Source organism: Labrus mixtus, chromosome 3, assembly GCF_963584025.1.
Source record: "Labrus mixtus chromosome 3, fLabMix1.1, whole genome shotgun sequence".
Taxonomy (NCBI): domain Eukaryota; kingdom Metazoa; phylum Chordata; class Actinopteri; order Labriformes; family Labridae; genus Labrus; species Labrus mixtus.
In genome coordinates this window covers 26,060,874-26,076,713 of record NC_083614.1, presented here as the reverse complement: position 1 = coordinate 26,076,713, position 15,840 = coordinate 26,060,874, and the positions used below count along the sequence as shown (strand labels likewise).

The window sequence follows — 15,840 nt, the reverse complement described above, 5'->3', positions numbered from 1 at the left end:
CTGACAGTGAGCCAACCTCTGCTCTGACGTCTTGATGAACGTCGCACAAAACTTTGTAACACATGATATTCAGAGTCAGAGACAGAGGGGCTTTATTCCACATGTTATAAAGAGGCTTCAGGTTGTTGTGACTTTGTGTTTGCCGTATGATTAGCGTGACGTACAGTTCAGTACATTAACACTGAGGTTTTAACGTCCGCTCACCTTCTCTTGTAAACGATGTAAATATAAATGAAAATGCCAGCATGCAAAGTCAAAGCGTGAGTGGAGCGTCACAGTTAATTACACCGAGCTGTGGAGCGTAATTGAACCTGATCAAACCTGCTCATTATGTGTGTGTGTGTGTGTGTGTGTGTGTGTGTGTGTGTGTATGTGTGTACGGACTGTGAGTGGAATAGAGGCCCAGTGTTCTTTGGTCCCGGCTCTCAATAAGGGCTCTTTATCTGCCCGTGTGCACAGCGCTGGTGTGGAAGCACTAAAGGGCCGGAGCGTTTCCTCCGCTACAGACGAGGCTCACGCCGCTCGCTCCAGGTGTGGTGACCACGAACCAGAACAGCTTTTAACCGTCACGCCTGATTAGGAGCGTGAGGGCCGACCTGGCAGTCACACAGGCAACACACAGTCTGAGTACACACCATCCAGAAGTCATGAACGCACACATCCATTTCTAATTTAGACTTAACCCCCCCCCCCCTCCAAGTCTTCATTAAATTCCCTCCCCTCTTTTGGATTAAGCAACAGGAATTCTGGGAGTTGGAGTCTTCAGTATTGTGGGTGACGTACTCATCAGGTGTGATGGACTCCTTTGACAACATATTTCAACATATTTTTTTTTCTAACCGCTGCCTCTGGACTATGAAGTGATCCATAATTTAAGATGCTGTAACTCGGACATTTGCTGCCTTGTTACACACTTTGCAATAAGGTGTAAATATAAGAACTACTTATATTTACTTACTTTTTTTTTTTACTATTTACTTCAGAATTCCATGTTTTTGCAATTGAATTTTGCGACTCAAGAAATGTCAAAAGTCAAGTCTTACTGGGGCGCTGGTGGTATGGAGGCCATGGTCCTCCAAGTGGGCGGCCCAGGTTCAAATCCAGCCTGTGGCGAATGTCATACCCTACTCTCTCTCCCTGATTTCCAACACTGTCCTATCTCTTCCTTAAAGGCACAAAAGCCCCAAAAAAGTGAAGTCTTACATCAAGTATTTCCTCGTTAAAGAGAATGTTTCAAGCTGTATAAATCCACTGTAGAATTTAAGCGAAAAGAAGTTTCCACATCTCTAATAATATCCCGCTCTCTTCTTCTCTCTCTCTCTCTCTCTCTCTCTCTCCCCGGCTCTCTCAGATCTCCTTCGAGTTGGCCGAGTACACCGCTAACGTGGACGGCGTTGGCACGCTGCGTCTCCTGGATGCCATAAAGACATGTGGTCTGACCAACAGCGTGAAATTCTACCAGGCCTCCACCAGCGAGCTGTACGGCAAAGTCCAGGAGATTCCTCAGAAGGAAACCACGCCCTTCTACCCTCGCTCACCTTACGGTAAAAACACGCACGCATGTGGAAACACACACGCGCACACACACGCGCGTGCGCACACACAGATTACCTAACATTTTCTACCTTGCACCACCACTTGACAAATGATTGCGTTTGACCATGTAAGGAAATGCAAACATGGATTTCTTGATGCCTCTGCAGCACTTTTTCCTTGTGAATAAGTGTGTGTGTGCGTGTGTGTGTGTGTGCCTGCGTGCGTGCGTGCGTGCGTGTGTGTGTGTACACAGAGGGGGGCTTCAGTGCTCAGGCAGCGTTTGAGCTCTCCACACACCCCGAGGCCAAACGTCTGACTGAAGGCTGGAGTGGCTCTCACTTTAACAAAGACACCTTTATATCCACAGCACTCAGCACTCACTTTCAACACACACACACACACACACACACACACACTGATACACACACACATGCAAGCTGCACACGTGTGCGAGCGATCAGGTTTCAGGTTCTGTGTTGTCTAAATGCTCTTCTCCTCATCGACACTTTCCCCATCTGTCAGCGCTCAATGAGGCTGCATGGGAGGCGCATACCATCCTGAGGAGGGCTGCTCCTCTCTATTAATTAGGCAAGGGAGGCGAGGGTTGTCATGGCGACCTCCCTTCACCTCCAGTGCACATCCTGACCTATGCCTTAATCAACGGGCGCCTCCCTTTTACTGGCTCTGGTATTCCCCTCCTCACAGCTGAAGGGAGGAGGAGGAGGAGGAGGAGGAGGAGGAGAAGGAGGAGGACGGTGAGAGGGAAAGAGCAGAGAACTTTTTGTACGTGCCTGCTTTCGGTCAATCAGCAGGAGTCTGCGGTTCACGTTCCTGATGGTGAAATATGATCTGCTGTACCGCTGTGTTCAACTGTGACATGTAGTGCAGTTACAGCAGCAAAGTTCTGCAGCTAGAAAAAAAAAGAGAGGATCAGTGTTTCTCTCCGTGCTTTGATTGTCATCCTAGAAGCCTGCACTGTAATAAAAGCTGCCTGAAAAGTTTTATTCGATGATTGAGTGAATTAAAACATAATGAGAGGCTTCAGGAATCTCCTGGATCTACTTTTTGTTCTGCTTTAAAAGACTGTTGGGCTGTTGCATGAGCTGATACCTGTGAAGATATGTGAACTGTGCTTCTGTCTCTCCGTGTCTGTCCATCCCCGCCTCACCTCTCAGGTGCTGCCAAGCTCTACGCCTACTGGATCGTGGTGAACTTTCGAGAGGCCTACAACATGTTTGCCACCAACGGGATCCTCTTTAATCACGAGAGCCCGAGGAGAGGTGAGCACTCTGCACAGCGCACACTCTGCTGTTCAACGTCAGCACAAAGTCCTGCTCTTTGCACATGTGTTTTTTTTAAGGTTTATTTTTTAGGCTTTTTATACTTTTCTTTAGAGACAGCACAGCAGATAGAATCACAAATCAGGGAGAGGGATAGAGAAGAATAGAATAAGTCTTTATTGTCCTCCAGAGGTGGAAATGTGCCTTACATACAGTATTAAAAAACCTTCAAGCCAACAATAACACAGACAACATAGCAGCTAGGTTTACACATTCAAAACAGTTCATTGTTCAGATCTCGTCAGTCATTTTGTCAAATTAAGGATGTTTACTGCACTTGGAATAAATGACTTCTTAAAGACATTTTTGGTTGCCAGAGGGACTCTGTAGCGCCTCCCAGAGCTCAGTGGCTCAAACTGGTAGAAGAGATGATGGGAGTTATCTGCCAGGATACTCCCCGCTTTCGTCCTCGTCCTGTCAGTAAATAATTGAGACGGAGGTTTTTGTGGTTTGCCTGCTGTTGATACAATCCTAGAGAGTTTCTTCTGTAATGAACAACTAGCGGGAAAGGAGCCACAGGTCAGAATTGAACCCAGGCCGCCCGCCTAGAGGACCACCGCCTCTGTATATAGGGTTTGCACACTAACCGCTAGGCTACCGGCACCCCCCTGTGAGCTGCACAGCCAGGTGAGGAGAACATCCGGAGCTCACTTTAAAGCTACCACTCTCCGTTGACATAATATGACTGAACTTGTAGAACACATCAGTGGCTGGCTGCCTCCATTTGACCAATGCAAACTTTACTACCGCCATCTTGCTGCTGCGGGATGAAGCCTAAACAAAAACACATTTTGTAGCATGTGACCCCCTCGGTCGACCTGCAGTAGCACATTTAGTTTTTTTATTATGATCATTTAGACAGCGAAAAATTGAATATAAAACACTTTCATGAAACTTTCAGCCTCTTGTGACGGTGATCATTTTTATCTTGTAACTTCATATCAAAGAAAAACATTCCTAACATGGTGTTGTTTTTACAAGACGACCTGTTAATGAACTATTCTGCTAGTTAGGAGAAGACACCATCACATCGTACGTCTCATTTTTAAATTAAGTTACGATGTGAGAAATGATTTCCAAAGCCTCAACAAAGCAGTCAAAACAGTTTTGTGTAAAAGTAGTCAATTACACGCTCGATATAAAGTCATAACACTCACCGGTGCAGCCAGGTTTCTCATGACTGTTTGACTCACACACACATTCTTACACATATTGAATGGGTTGTGGTCACATTTTTTAATATGTGCTCTGAGCCCCGAGGGTCGCAGGCGCTGGTTTAACCCGATTTACACGCCACCGCGACCCAAAATGAATACCACATGGACGCAGCCCCAGCTCTGTGCCCAGGTCAGCCGCTCAGGTGTTTATGATTTATCCCCTAATGAAGGCCCCGGCCACGACCCCGGCCAAGTCAGGGGGTCAGCCAGTAAACCCTAATGGGTTAGCACAGATAGATAGGTGTGGGAACTGCTTGCGGTTTACAGCCAGTCGGCGTGGTCGACTTGGAGGTCTTGTAACAGAGAATTAGGTGACACAGTCGGTCTGGGAATGATGTTAAAGTGGAGACAGCGAGCTGGGTGACAGACGGTTTACACAAGTATACATCGTCCCCAGAGTTTTCTAGATTTACTCCGTCACAACCTTGAATACAAAAACATGTGTTTGAGATATCCACATGTTGATTGTGTTGGGGAAAAAGAACCCGCCATTTGTTGGATTCAATAATATTAACCAAAGGCCATTGGTTCACCTGATCTCATTCAGAGCTTTACAACATTTCACTTTTTTAAATTAAAAATGTTTTAAGTAATTTGTCTAATCCACTTCAGGATTATGGACAATTTTTGCGTTTTACAATTTACAATTTACACTCTGTTAAATTGCTCATTCATGAAACAATGTGTTTCTTTAAAATGTTAGGCAATTTATAACGCCCAGTGGGAGGGGCTTCTTGTGTTTAAAAGAGAGCTGCTTGCTGCTTACAAGCAGTCTAGGATGGTTACAGTGAAGGTAACATGTTACAGCAGAGAGTTTATTTTTTTGAAGTACAGTTTGTTTGCTGAGTTATGTGGATTTTGTTTTTGGACGACTTTTGTTTTGTAAATAGTGTAAATAGTCTAAACACCATTTTTTCCTGTTTTTGCATTTTTGCATTTTTGTAAATATCTATCACTGCACTTTGGGAGGCCGGCAAAAATCAAAACACTTCACTTACAGTCTGCGACTACGCCTGTTTTTAAGTTTTGGGTGGATTGAAAGAGGACCCCGTCAGAATCCATCATAAAACAAATAAAGAAACGTGTAGTTGAAAGTTGAATTGGGTAAATGATAAAGTAAGGCCTTGTTGTGAGACTGAAACAATTCTTATTCTTATTAATTCTAATTATGTTATTAATTAACAACAGTAAATTATTAAAAACAATCAGAATAAATGGTGACTCTGTGTCACATTCATGAAGCAAAGTTAGCAAACATGTTTGAGTTTCAGCCTCCGTTGTTTAAAGATTTCCTGCCTTTTGTTTACATTCAGTTTTGCACACTTAAAATAAGACTAATTGATCTTGAAATGATCACCGTGCAGATATTTTGCAGCTGGAGTTCAGATGCTTGTAGTCCTCATGTTCACTTGACGACCTTATAAGGGCAAAGCTCGTTACCCGCTGCTCGCTCGATAGCACGTCCTCAGCCTTTCGGTCCTTGGTCAGCTCTTTTTCATCCCCCTGCTTCTATCCTTCCATTCTTACCACACACAGTCTTTTCCTCTTTCTGCCTCCGTCTCTTCTTCTCATGTCCCACTTCCTCTTTCTCCACACTCAGCACTTTTCCTCCGTCAGGCCATCGGGTTCTCTCCTGCCGCTTCTATTCTCAGAGTTACGGCTGTTGTTGCTCATAAAGCAGGAACGCTGCGAGCGCTGTGATGTGGCCAGATGTCCCACGGCCGCCTTGCACAACCCAGTGTGGTGCTTGTGTTGGCTGGACTGGTCAGTGTTTACCTAGGCCCCTGGGGCCCCGCCGCGACCCTGCCGCTGCTGCGCTGAGGGGGCATTTGGCCGTGCACTCCGTCACCCACCACTTTGAGAGGGGAGGAGTGGGTGCTTTGAGCCGCAAAAACAAACCCAAGGCACCTTTTTTTTTTTATTGTTTAAGTGTAAGGTTGTGCTGTAAAGTTCATGGTGTGAGAAAATCTGCTGCAACTTCAATCGTGAATATTTGTGAACTTCACATATCTTCTAATGTTGGTCTCAAGAAGTAGATCCATTTCTTTTATAGCAACTTAGAAAATGTTACAATTAACATATTTTTGTTCACAAGAGAACCATGTTTAACCAAACTAATGTCTCTTATTAAAACACAAGAACAATTATAAATCCATTAAGGTCACATTTTGAAATAGATATAAGAAAACACAGTTATGACATTGAAAAACTACAAAAATGGGTTCCCTTGGTAAAATTAAATACCTGGGGGTGTGAGGAAGGCTGTGGATCAGTGGGAAATTCGGTCGTGGTCTCTCGGGGGGGATCGGTGTCAGTCCCAGACACCCGCTGTATGAATGTGTATAGATGGGATTAGTTATTACTGATGGACACTTTAAATAGCAGCCTCTCCCATCAGTGTGGCAATGTAGTGTGAATGTGACAAACGAGTATAAAAAAAAAAGCTCAAGTCCATTTCCCCTTTCCTAAAACCTGCCCCAACAGAAGTTCAAACCTTGGCAGCGGTGACGACCGAAACAGAAAAAAATACATCTGAATCTATAACGATACAATCATACGACTGCCAACACCTTGATTTACAAGTTGCTCGTCAAAACACCGAAACAGCAACATCACCCAGCAAACAATGACTTAAGATCATTGGAACAATGGAAGGCAGAGGATTCTCATCGCTCCTCTGCCTTCGGTCACACCCTGAACATCTCTGAACGCCGTCCCTGTGTGTGTTTTGGCAGAGACACAAATAAAGGTAAATCATCACCTGTGTGCTGCCCCTCCTGTCCTGTACGGGCCTCTTGTTTTTCTGGACCATTAAACACTAATGAGGGTAGAAGTCCATGACGTCAGTCTCTGTGGCCACCACCTGAAATCCTCCCCCCCAGTCCCTCGTCCCACATGCAGGAAAAGCTGTGATGTCACTGTGTTAGGATGCCAGCTTCTATGAGTTTCTGTTTGAGTAACAAATAGATGTTTGGCTTCATGGGGGAGTTTTCCCCTTTCAAAAGAAACTCACTGAGACTTCCTCTAATGTTGTCTGCCAAAGAGACCCACGAGCCCACCAATCAAATCCTCTGGAGCCGTGTGGCGTGGCGTTATGTGTCACCTAAGGATGGGTCTTGTGGCTTCTGGGAAAGGAAAGGAAAAGCTAAACGCTGTTAAACCGACTGCCCCTCTTTTGGGGATCCAACAAGGAGCTCTGTCTCTTAAAGCGCCCAGGATGACTTAATCCTAGCAGGAATGCACTCCTGGATTCTCTTACAGTTCTCGTAAACACCGTCCGACTCGGCCAATAAACATTCGCTCTCCATTGTTCTGCAGCGAAAAAGGTCAGAGTCGGACAAGACCGGCACGGAAAATATCCCGATGGAGATCCAGCGTGAAGCAAAGCAAACAGAAGCCTGCATCTGCCGGCCGGTTCACAGCGCGGCTACCTCCGTACTGGATGGCTTAGCTGTTAGCCATAACAAACAGCCCTCACACTGACTCTGAAGAGGGGGATTAGCATTAGCATGGGTGCTAAATAGACTCCATATTGCTTGGACATATGAGACAGTGCAGAAGTGAAACCTGTGCAAATAACCAGCTCATGTATTTATTTGGTCATCATTTTCAACAAACACACAGCACCTCAAAGTACCCCAAAAAGTCATTTAGAAAATACAAGACAAAACCCAAGTTTAATTTATAGTTATTAGCTGCGTGTTGATCTAAGGCTCTGCAGTAAATCAGAGCTGAAGTATGTTCAGTGTGTGTATTCACCGTAGCCACCACTGACCAGCTCCAGTTGTAGGCTAATCCTCTGGTTTATTTGGGGAAGTCCCATCCATCTCTCCACCCTGAGAGCTCTGTGGTTCACGCTTGGCAGTATAGAATAATATACTGTTATGTTAGGAGAGACCAGCTAGCATTGGGGAAGTTAGAACAGCAGTGCCAAAGTCAATGCTGCCCCCTCAAACACTCACACATTCAGCTGCTGAGCTTCGACATGCCTTGGCTTCATCTTTCTGCTTTCGTTGAGGTTGAGCCCAAAAGGTCAGATTGCATGATAGATTTGTAAGAGGATATGTTTTCCATTTATCTGAGAGGTTATTTTCAAAGAAAATTCTCAGATAGGGATGACTCGGTCAGTGGGGGGGGGGGGGGGGTCAAGGGGATTTAGCAGTATTTCGTAAGATGTTTCTACATTGAGTGGGCGCTTTTCTTGTTTTTAGTCCTTTCCTTACGTCGGGTATTATTGATGAGAGAAGGCTGAGCGAGAGCAGTCTAAACATCAGCTGAACTGTGGCCAGGTAAAGAGCAGAGTCTGCCGCCTCAAAGCAGAGCCGACGACAGAGTCCTCTCTTCCCTTGGTACCTTCCACCATCCTGAACCACAAGGCCTATGAAGGTGATTCCCCCTGCCCTCCCCGCCCTTCCCCGCCTCAGCCTACCGTTGCTTTAGACTCGTGTTGTGACGTTGAGGTTTCTGCAATAACTTCACTCATTCCTACCACCGCCCGCAAATATGTGTTTGTTATCCCAGATCTCCATGGTATCCAAGAATCTCGTTGACAGAGCGCTCACTTTGAGTGGCGGTAATAGAAGGCGCCTTTTCTCAACCTCTGCTGTATCCTCTCAAAGTGCTGCGTGAGGACAGTCAAACTCCCCAAATTTGATTTAGTCAAACTACTAAATTCTGCTCCAATACAATTCAGTCTGTTTCGATTCTTGGATTTAACCATTGTCTCATTTCAATCTCAGTTCTGCCTTGTGGAGGTGGTGCTGTCAAACTCCGAGCTCAAGAAAAACATGCATCATCTACTCCTCTCTCTTTCTCCACACCCTCCCTATCTTTCCCCACACCTTTGCACACCCCGTGTTTTCCATCCAACTCGTTGCATCACACCCAATTTAAAAAAGGGAAAAAAAAAAAAAAAAAAAAAAAGTGACTTTCGAGGTCTTTGTCTTCACAACCTTTCAGCCCCATTCCAACCCCACTCGCATCACATTTCTCTCTCTCTCTGCACCCTCCCTGTTTGTTGAGTCAGCCCCGAACGAGGGCAGCAGTCTGTCAGGTGTGAATAGAAACTGTGTTGGGGGAGATGAGCGCATGACCTCTTTTGGATGTAACGCAAATATTCTCCCTTCCATCGGGGCTCCAGACATCAGTCAGAATGTGAATTGTGCAATAACGGCGATGGCAGACACTGACAGGTCTTTGGCCAACCCTCGATGCAGAGAAGAGTCCTCCTGGAGAATCAGTCAGAGCTTCTTCAAGTCAAGTATATTGTTCATAAATCAGCGCAGATAAAGACGACGGGATTGCAATGATTACGCATTCATTTTTGATCTGAACAAGGCCACAGGGTCTACCTTAATCCCGAAATGTGTGGGCGTAGAGATAAAAATTAAGGGTTGCATTTTTCACTACTAATCTACCACAAAGCCGTTCACTCCCCTATGCCATTGCTCAAAGACAGAGCGGGATTATGGGATTTGCAGTTCTGGTTGTATTCCAAAACAGGTGTGCAAACCTTTGGTCGAGGCAGCCGAAGAGTTTCTGTTAAAATCCTGGCACTCAAAATTAAGTCTTTTTTTTTTTTCTTTTCTTTTACCAGTTTGAGAGTTTGGCCAGTTCAGACAAGCTCAAAACAGAAATTACTCAACCGTCAAATGTCTAGAAAATACGTGGAATGAGAGTTTGTATTCAGCTTGTGCTGTTTTATTTTTGGACTGTGGCTCAGTAAAGCAGCCTGGGTTACAAAGTAATTGTACTTTTTCTGCTAAAAGGAGGAAGAACTTGGTAACATCCTGCTCATGTATTTGGAACAGATTAAACATGGTGATGAAAAACACACTCCAGGTCGAAAGTTGTAAGAGGAAACTTGGCCTCGGTAGGACGTAGATTTTCTAACTTTGCAGATGTATCATTAAAGACCAACTTGATAGATGTTTGACTCGATTCAAGACCTGAATTTACTCTCGCTTTTCAGATTTTCCCTGAGCTAATTCGTGATTTCGCTGAGCCACGACCACACATTGTGACTGCAGAAAAAAAAGCTTTACAGAAGAGGCATTTACATAAATCACACTGCGGTTAAATCTCAGATATTAAACACACATAAATATGCTCACAGGCGGCAACGCAAAGGAGTGTTTGTCAGACATGTGAGGTCGGATTGTGAAAGGGCAGGGCCGTCGCCCAGTATGAAAATAAAAGTCATAAGTCACCTTTCTTTAGTAGCATGGTTTTTACTTCAGAACCTGTTGAGTAACCAGGGCGAGTAAAGCCAAAACCCCCTGAAACCCACAGTCCCCTCCTTGACTCCCCCTCACTCCGAGCCCCCAGCTGACAGGTCCCATCCCCATCCTGTCTGGGCCCACATGGCCTGGCTCTGGGTGGGAGATATCTCCACACATTTCTCCTCCTCCTCCTCCTCCTCCTCCTCCTCCTCCTCCTCCTCCGTTTTTCTTCCCATACTTGAGCACAGCTGTGCCAACGAAGCCCGAGTGTTACGTCTTTCCTGTTGCTTCTCTGGCCAGAAAATGAAAAAAGGAATGACGGAAAAAAAAAAGGAAAAGAAACGGTTGAGTGAGAATGAAGAGAGAGAGAAAGAGATTGAGTGTCCATTTCTGGCCCGGGTTTTGCTGTCTGCTCAGTTTTCACGGCCCATGGTTTTATTAGACTTACTGCCGGGCAGCGGGTGAGGTTAAACGGCCACCGCTGCCCTGTTTTGGGCTCTAAAACTCCTGTTAGTCTCCCCCCCCCCCGGCTCCCCTCGCCTGCCTCCAACCCCTCCTTCTGGCTGTCCTGCGGTGCCGCTGCCAGTAAAGGAAACACATTAACACCCGGGCCAGTAACAGAGCAGGCTTTGTGCACAGGCAGGCAGGCCGCTCCATCAGGCCCACGCTCTGGTCCACACCGCACCAATTAGAGTGGGCAGGGAGCATTGCAACTCCAAATAGAGGTGTGAGCTTTACAAGGAGGCTACAGGTGTGCTCTGGGGAACATAATGGACTTTATTACTGATTGGGTGTACTGTTCTACACTGTATCCCTCTGCCACCTTTTTTATGAGCCAACACGCGCTCTGCAGAGCTTTGTCAACCTGTATTTAACCTGCAAACTTTCTCTTGGATATGAGATCATGTCAAACCCCTGCCTTTACCGTATAACCAATCTGGACTTTTCTTACATCGAAACCCTCACAGGGTCCAAAAATACATAGAGAGCTGCATTTAAATAACTTTTACTTTGAACGTAATCTGTCATTTCTAATTTGAATGAAAGAGGGGGCAGATGGCCTAGCTGTATGCTGAGGCTGTAGTCCTCAAGGTGGGCTGCCCGGGTTCAGGTCCAGGTCTGACCCCTCTCCCCTTTCCCACATGTAGTTCCCCTCTCTCTCTCTCTCCCTGATTGTCTGCTTTGTCCACTGTCCTATCAAATCAAATCAGGTCATTAAAGACCAAAAACATAATTTAAAATAAAAAAAGGACTTACTTTTTCATGATCAAATATTTGATAAAACCGCATTGGGAAATCAATTAAATAGCGATAGCAACGGCCGATAATGTGCACAACCTTGCATAAGTGGTGCACACAATGCAGCCTCACAGATGCTTTCAGGACACTCTGAACAGCCATCACTAATGATGCAATGCCCCAAACTCTGTGATTTCGAACTTTCAAGAGAGCTAAAACCTCAATTAATTATGTAAGATAACTCCAATAATTACATTTTGCTTGTTCACACAGCTTTGATTAAAACAAGCAAAAAAAAAAATATAAGCAGCAGAGGCTTTGATATTCTGACCATGAGCCCTTAGCTTGGATCACTGTTCCCAAAAAGCTTTCTAGACATTGTGTCTTTCACCAAAGTAAAACAAAAAAAAATGCAACAATTTCAGTGAAAGCCCTTTTCTCCTGCAGCTCTCCCGTTCCCTACATTTTCAGACACTTGCTAAAAAAAAATGTGCATACGGATCACTACAGATACTGAGTGAATCTTGAACTGAACCAATAAGAATGGCACATTTAGGTGTAATAGGAAAATGAGATAAGCTGTTATGATGCCTTATAGAAAAAGATCGACCTTTCAATCCAGCTGGAGGCTCTTTCTCTCCGTCTTTAAAAACACTTCTATTGTTTTGTCAATGCCGTTCTCGCTCTTTCTGCAGGATTTTTCCACTATGTTTTTCCTGCATTTGCAAAACCCAGCTTGAAGGCTCACACACTTTTAAACACGACTTTTAGACACATGATTCTTCTGGATTTTCTAAAGCCAGAAACTCCAATACCAAGTCTATTATTATACTTTTATTCTGTTACGATATGTTGAAAGTCATATGAAAATCGTACCAAATGATGCCAAAGAAAGTCGAAACCAAGCATGAAAAACTCACGGCCAAAAAAATGGGCGCCATACGATGGGGTTGTTTTTCTCTTTAAAAGCTCTCTGAAAACGTTGTGAAGAGTTTCTGCCTGAGTAGTTTCCCTCTTTGCTTGTTACCCGGCAGTCATGTGTAAAATCTGTGGAGTTTCCCTTATTTAAAAAAAAAAAGTTGTCGATTAGGTTTCTGTCCATTGACTTATTGCTAAATGGCTCGAGCATTTGATATTTGACATGAGCGAGTCGAGTGTTCATGTGCTTGCTGCAGGGTCGAGTATCGCTCATCCAGGTGATATGGATGAGAGCACAGCTGTCACTCATGGATGTGTCAGACGCAGATGAGTAATTGATGGTTAACATTTCGCTACAGTCAGCAGAGAGAGAGGCGGTACCTGCCAGAACAGACGACCTGCCAGGTTGGAGAACAAAACCCCGGGGGCAAAATGAGACTATCATGCAAAGTCAGGACAGATATCTGACATCGGAGGGGGTTTCCGTCGACCATTTATCCACGCTCTGTAGACACGTGCTATTTCCTAATAAACGTGTGAATAATAGCTGGATTCAGAGATCGGACCTTGTGGATTTTTTTGTACAAGCAATTGCAAGTATTGCCTTCAGCGGGATCCCTTGACAGCCTGCAGAAAACTCCAGCCCAACATGGCAACAAAGCAGCGTTGACGCAGCGTTGGTTATGTGACCTGCTACCAACACACAACACGCTGTATTCTCTCAAATAAGCGTGTCTAACCTCCCCCTGGTCTGTTTTCGCTCAGCCTGCCCAGGGGCTGTCGCTCGTCTATGAAATAATTACTACAAATTTCGGGTGCTTTCACATGATTGGGTTCATGGGATTTTCCTGTGTCTAAATGACGGCTCTGCTCCATGTCAGGGGCCGCGGCGATACAGTGCCGAGACAGACAGAGCCGAGCTGAAAGGCAACATTCATTTTCGGTTTTCAAAAAAAGAGTTCTGAAAGAGGTTCATGTGAGGCTGTGGGAGATTCGTGTTGAGATGCTGCGTGGGCTAAAAATAGCCAACTCTTTGATGAAAACTTCAAGCTCTCCTCCCAAACTGTATTTTTGATTACAGCAAAAGGCAGAAGCGCCTGACCAGATTCAAACCTCTCGAGTTATTTCAGCTAAGATGATGGCATCATTAGCCATGACACCCTGATATTTAGCGTTCATTTCCATCACTTTAAAGCCGTGTGGGTTGGATGTCGAGGATCTGCGCGGTATCTTTCCAATCGCGGCAGGAACAAAGAACCTGACACCAGCAGTCAGTGTCCCGCCAAAAAACACCCCAAAACTCCTCAGAAACCGTCATTAGGAGCTCATTTGTTCTCCCGCGGGTTTATAATCGCCACGTGTGACGACCACAGTGGTCTGGCGGATGATTCGGCTGTCGATGTGGTGATTCTGGACTGGACGCCGTAGAGCCGGGGTGGTCCCGTTCGGTCGTCCTGTGTCCGCGGTGGAACCTCCCTGTTGCTTTTTTATTTTTATTTTTTTTGGTGTTGACAGGCCGATGCGCTCAGGTTTGCCTTGGCGTCCAGACCGGGTTTGACACTGAAACTGTGAATTAGAGGAGAAAATGAGGGAGAAGAATTCTGAAGGGCTCTCGTTGGTGTAATAAGAGGTGGTAATGAAGCGGTTTGACTCGGGGTGGCTTTTCGTTTGGGCTTACAGGTTTGGAGAGCTGAGGGGTGTCATGTTGAAGTTTAAGCTGTTTCCATAAAAAAAAACTACCCGGGACGACAAGTATCAAGAGCTTCTTTGTAAAGGAAGCAAAAAGTTCTCGCTCCTTGTTGTTGTCTAATTCGGTCTTATATCGGTATCTGGTCAGACATTGACGCAATTTAAGTGTCGGATATTGGACTGCCGGCGCCAAACGTCACTGATCAAGAAAGATCTTTGGGCACTTAAATATTCTCATACTCTCCCTCTCTCGCTTTAAAGACCCTCAGACTGAACTGTTAGTGTCCACAAATCGTCTCATCAAGGAGTTCAGACAAGAAGAACAGCTCCTTCTACGTGGTTGAAAATTACAATTCTTGCACTTCATTTTAAAATATATAAAATATGTTCTTATGATTTAATGGTTAAATGCTTCATAAAATCAGTCCCGGGCCGACTGAAATTAAACACCAGATTTTTTTTGATCAGGTTAACTTTGAAGGTGTTTTGATGCGAGGCGTTTTGAATAAAATAAGTTTTAAATATGTGAAGAACTCCAAGATACTTCTCTAATATCAGCTGCAGTTATAAGTTATAGTTTCTGTCCAAACTTCATGGTAATTTAATAAATATTGAGTCAGAAGAAAATATATTTGTGGAAATTCTCCTCATTGTTTTTCAGATTTACAAAAACAACCACTTTAAATGCATTTGGTTCACAACTATTTTCAGAAACCCGAGGCCCAACCCCAAAGTCCCTGTAGTTTCAGAGAGTATCATCTCCAGAGCAGGGGGTTATTAAAGGATAAATTAAAACAAGGCTCTTATTTAAAATCCTGAAGAGTACCTCTGAAAGTCCAGTGTACCGGGGCAAAGTGTCTGCAGCTTCAGTTTGCATCATTCAACTCAAACGATAAGTTCTTGATCTCACTTACCTGCACTTGGTTTGTACACGCTGGAAAAGTCTGAACCTCTGTAACGTTTATATCCTGTGTGGACCGTAATTGAATTCAGTGAATGCCATGCCAGCGGTGAATTTTTAACGTTTGTGTTTTAGGTTCGAACTTTGTGACGCGTAAGATCAGCCGGTCTGTGGCAAAGATTCACCTCGGCCAACTGGAGAGCTTTAGCCTGGGCAACCTGGACTCCAAGAGGGACTGGGGCCACGCCAAGGACTATGTGGAGGTAAAACACACACGACCATAACCACACACACACACACACACACACACTCTGTGTGCGCTCTGCTGTGGAGTTGAACAGGGTTCAGATGTGCACACAGCTTTAACGGGGCATGTTTTCCCAGATCATTTGAGGCCGCAATATGCGATCTGCATGAAGCCTCCTATGATTCTCTGCCAAAAGAGAAACGGAGATAGAGAAGGAGAGGGAGGAGGGGGGGGGGGGAGGGCAGGAGGAGAGGGAGAGGGCCGCATGCTGTGAGGCCACAGACTGCACTCTGGTTTCCCACAATTCACCCATGTCCCAGATCCCTTCAGGCCCCCATTGCCATTCCCCCGAACGCCCGCAGAAGAAAGACAGAGATACTGAGGAAACGCTGGGTCCCGGGGACGATGACAGAAATATGGTGTTTGTGTTAACGTGATGGTGCCAGCAGCAAGCAGAGAAAGGAGCGGAGGAGATGAAACGAACAGTGGGGTCGCAGCGCCCGGGAGCAGACAGAGCTCAGTGTTTCTGAAC

At 45.2% G+C, this 15,840-nt stretch overlaps 1 protein-coding gene across 1 annotated transcript in view; it reads left to right on the top strand.

Annotated features, from left to right (window-relative positions):
* gmds (GDP-mannose 4,6-dehydratase) overlaps positions 1-15,360 on the top strand; it is a 64,073-nt gene extending 48,713 nt beyond the window's left edge. The window contains exons 5-7 of the mRNA XM_061034276.1: positions 1,352-1,544; positions 2,712-2,816; positions 15,197-15,360. Of these exons, the coding sequence (XP_060890259.1) occupies positions 1,352-1,544; positions 2,712-2,816; positions 15,197-15,345 (447 nt within the window). The 3' untranslated portion in view covers positions 15,346-15,360. The remainder of the gene's footprint in view (positions 1-1,351; positions 1,545-2,711; positions 2,817-15,196) is intronic.
* Positions 15,361-15,840: the final 480 nt, after the last annotated feature.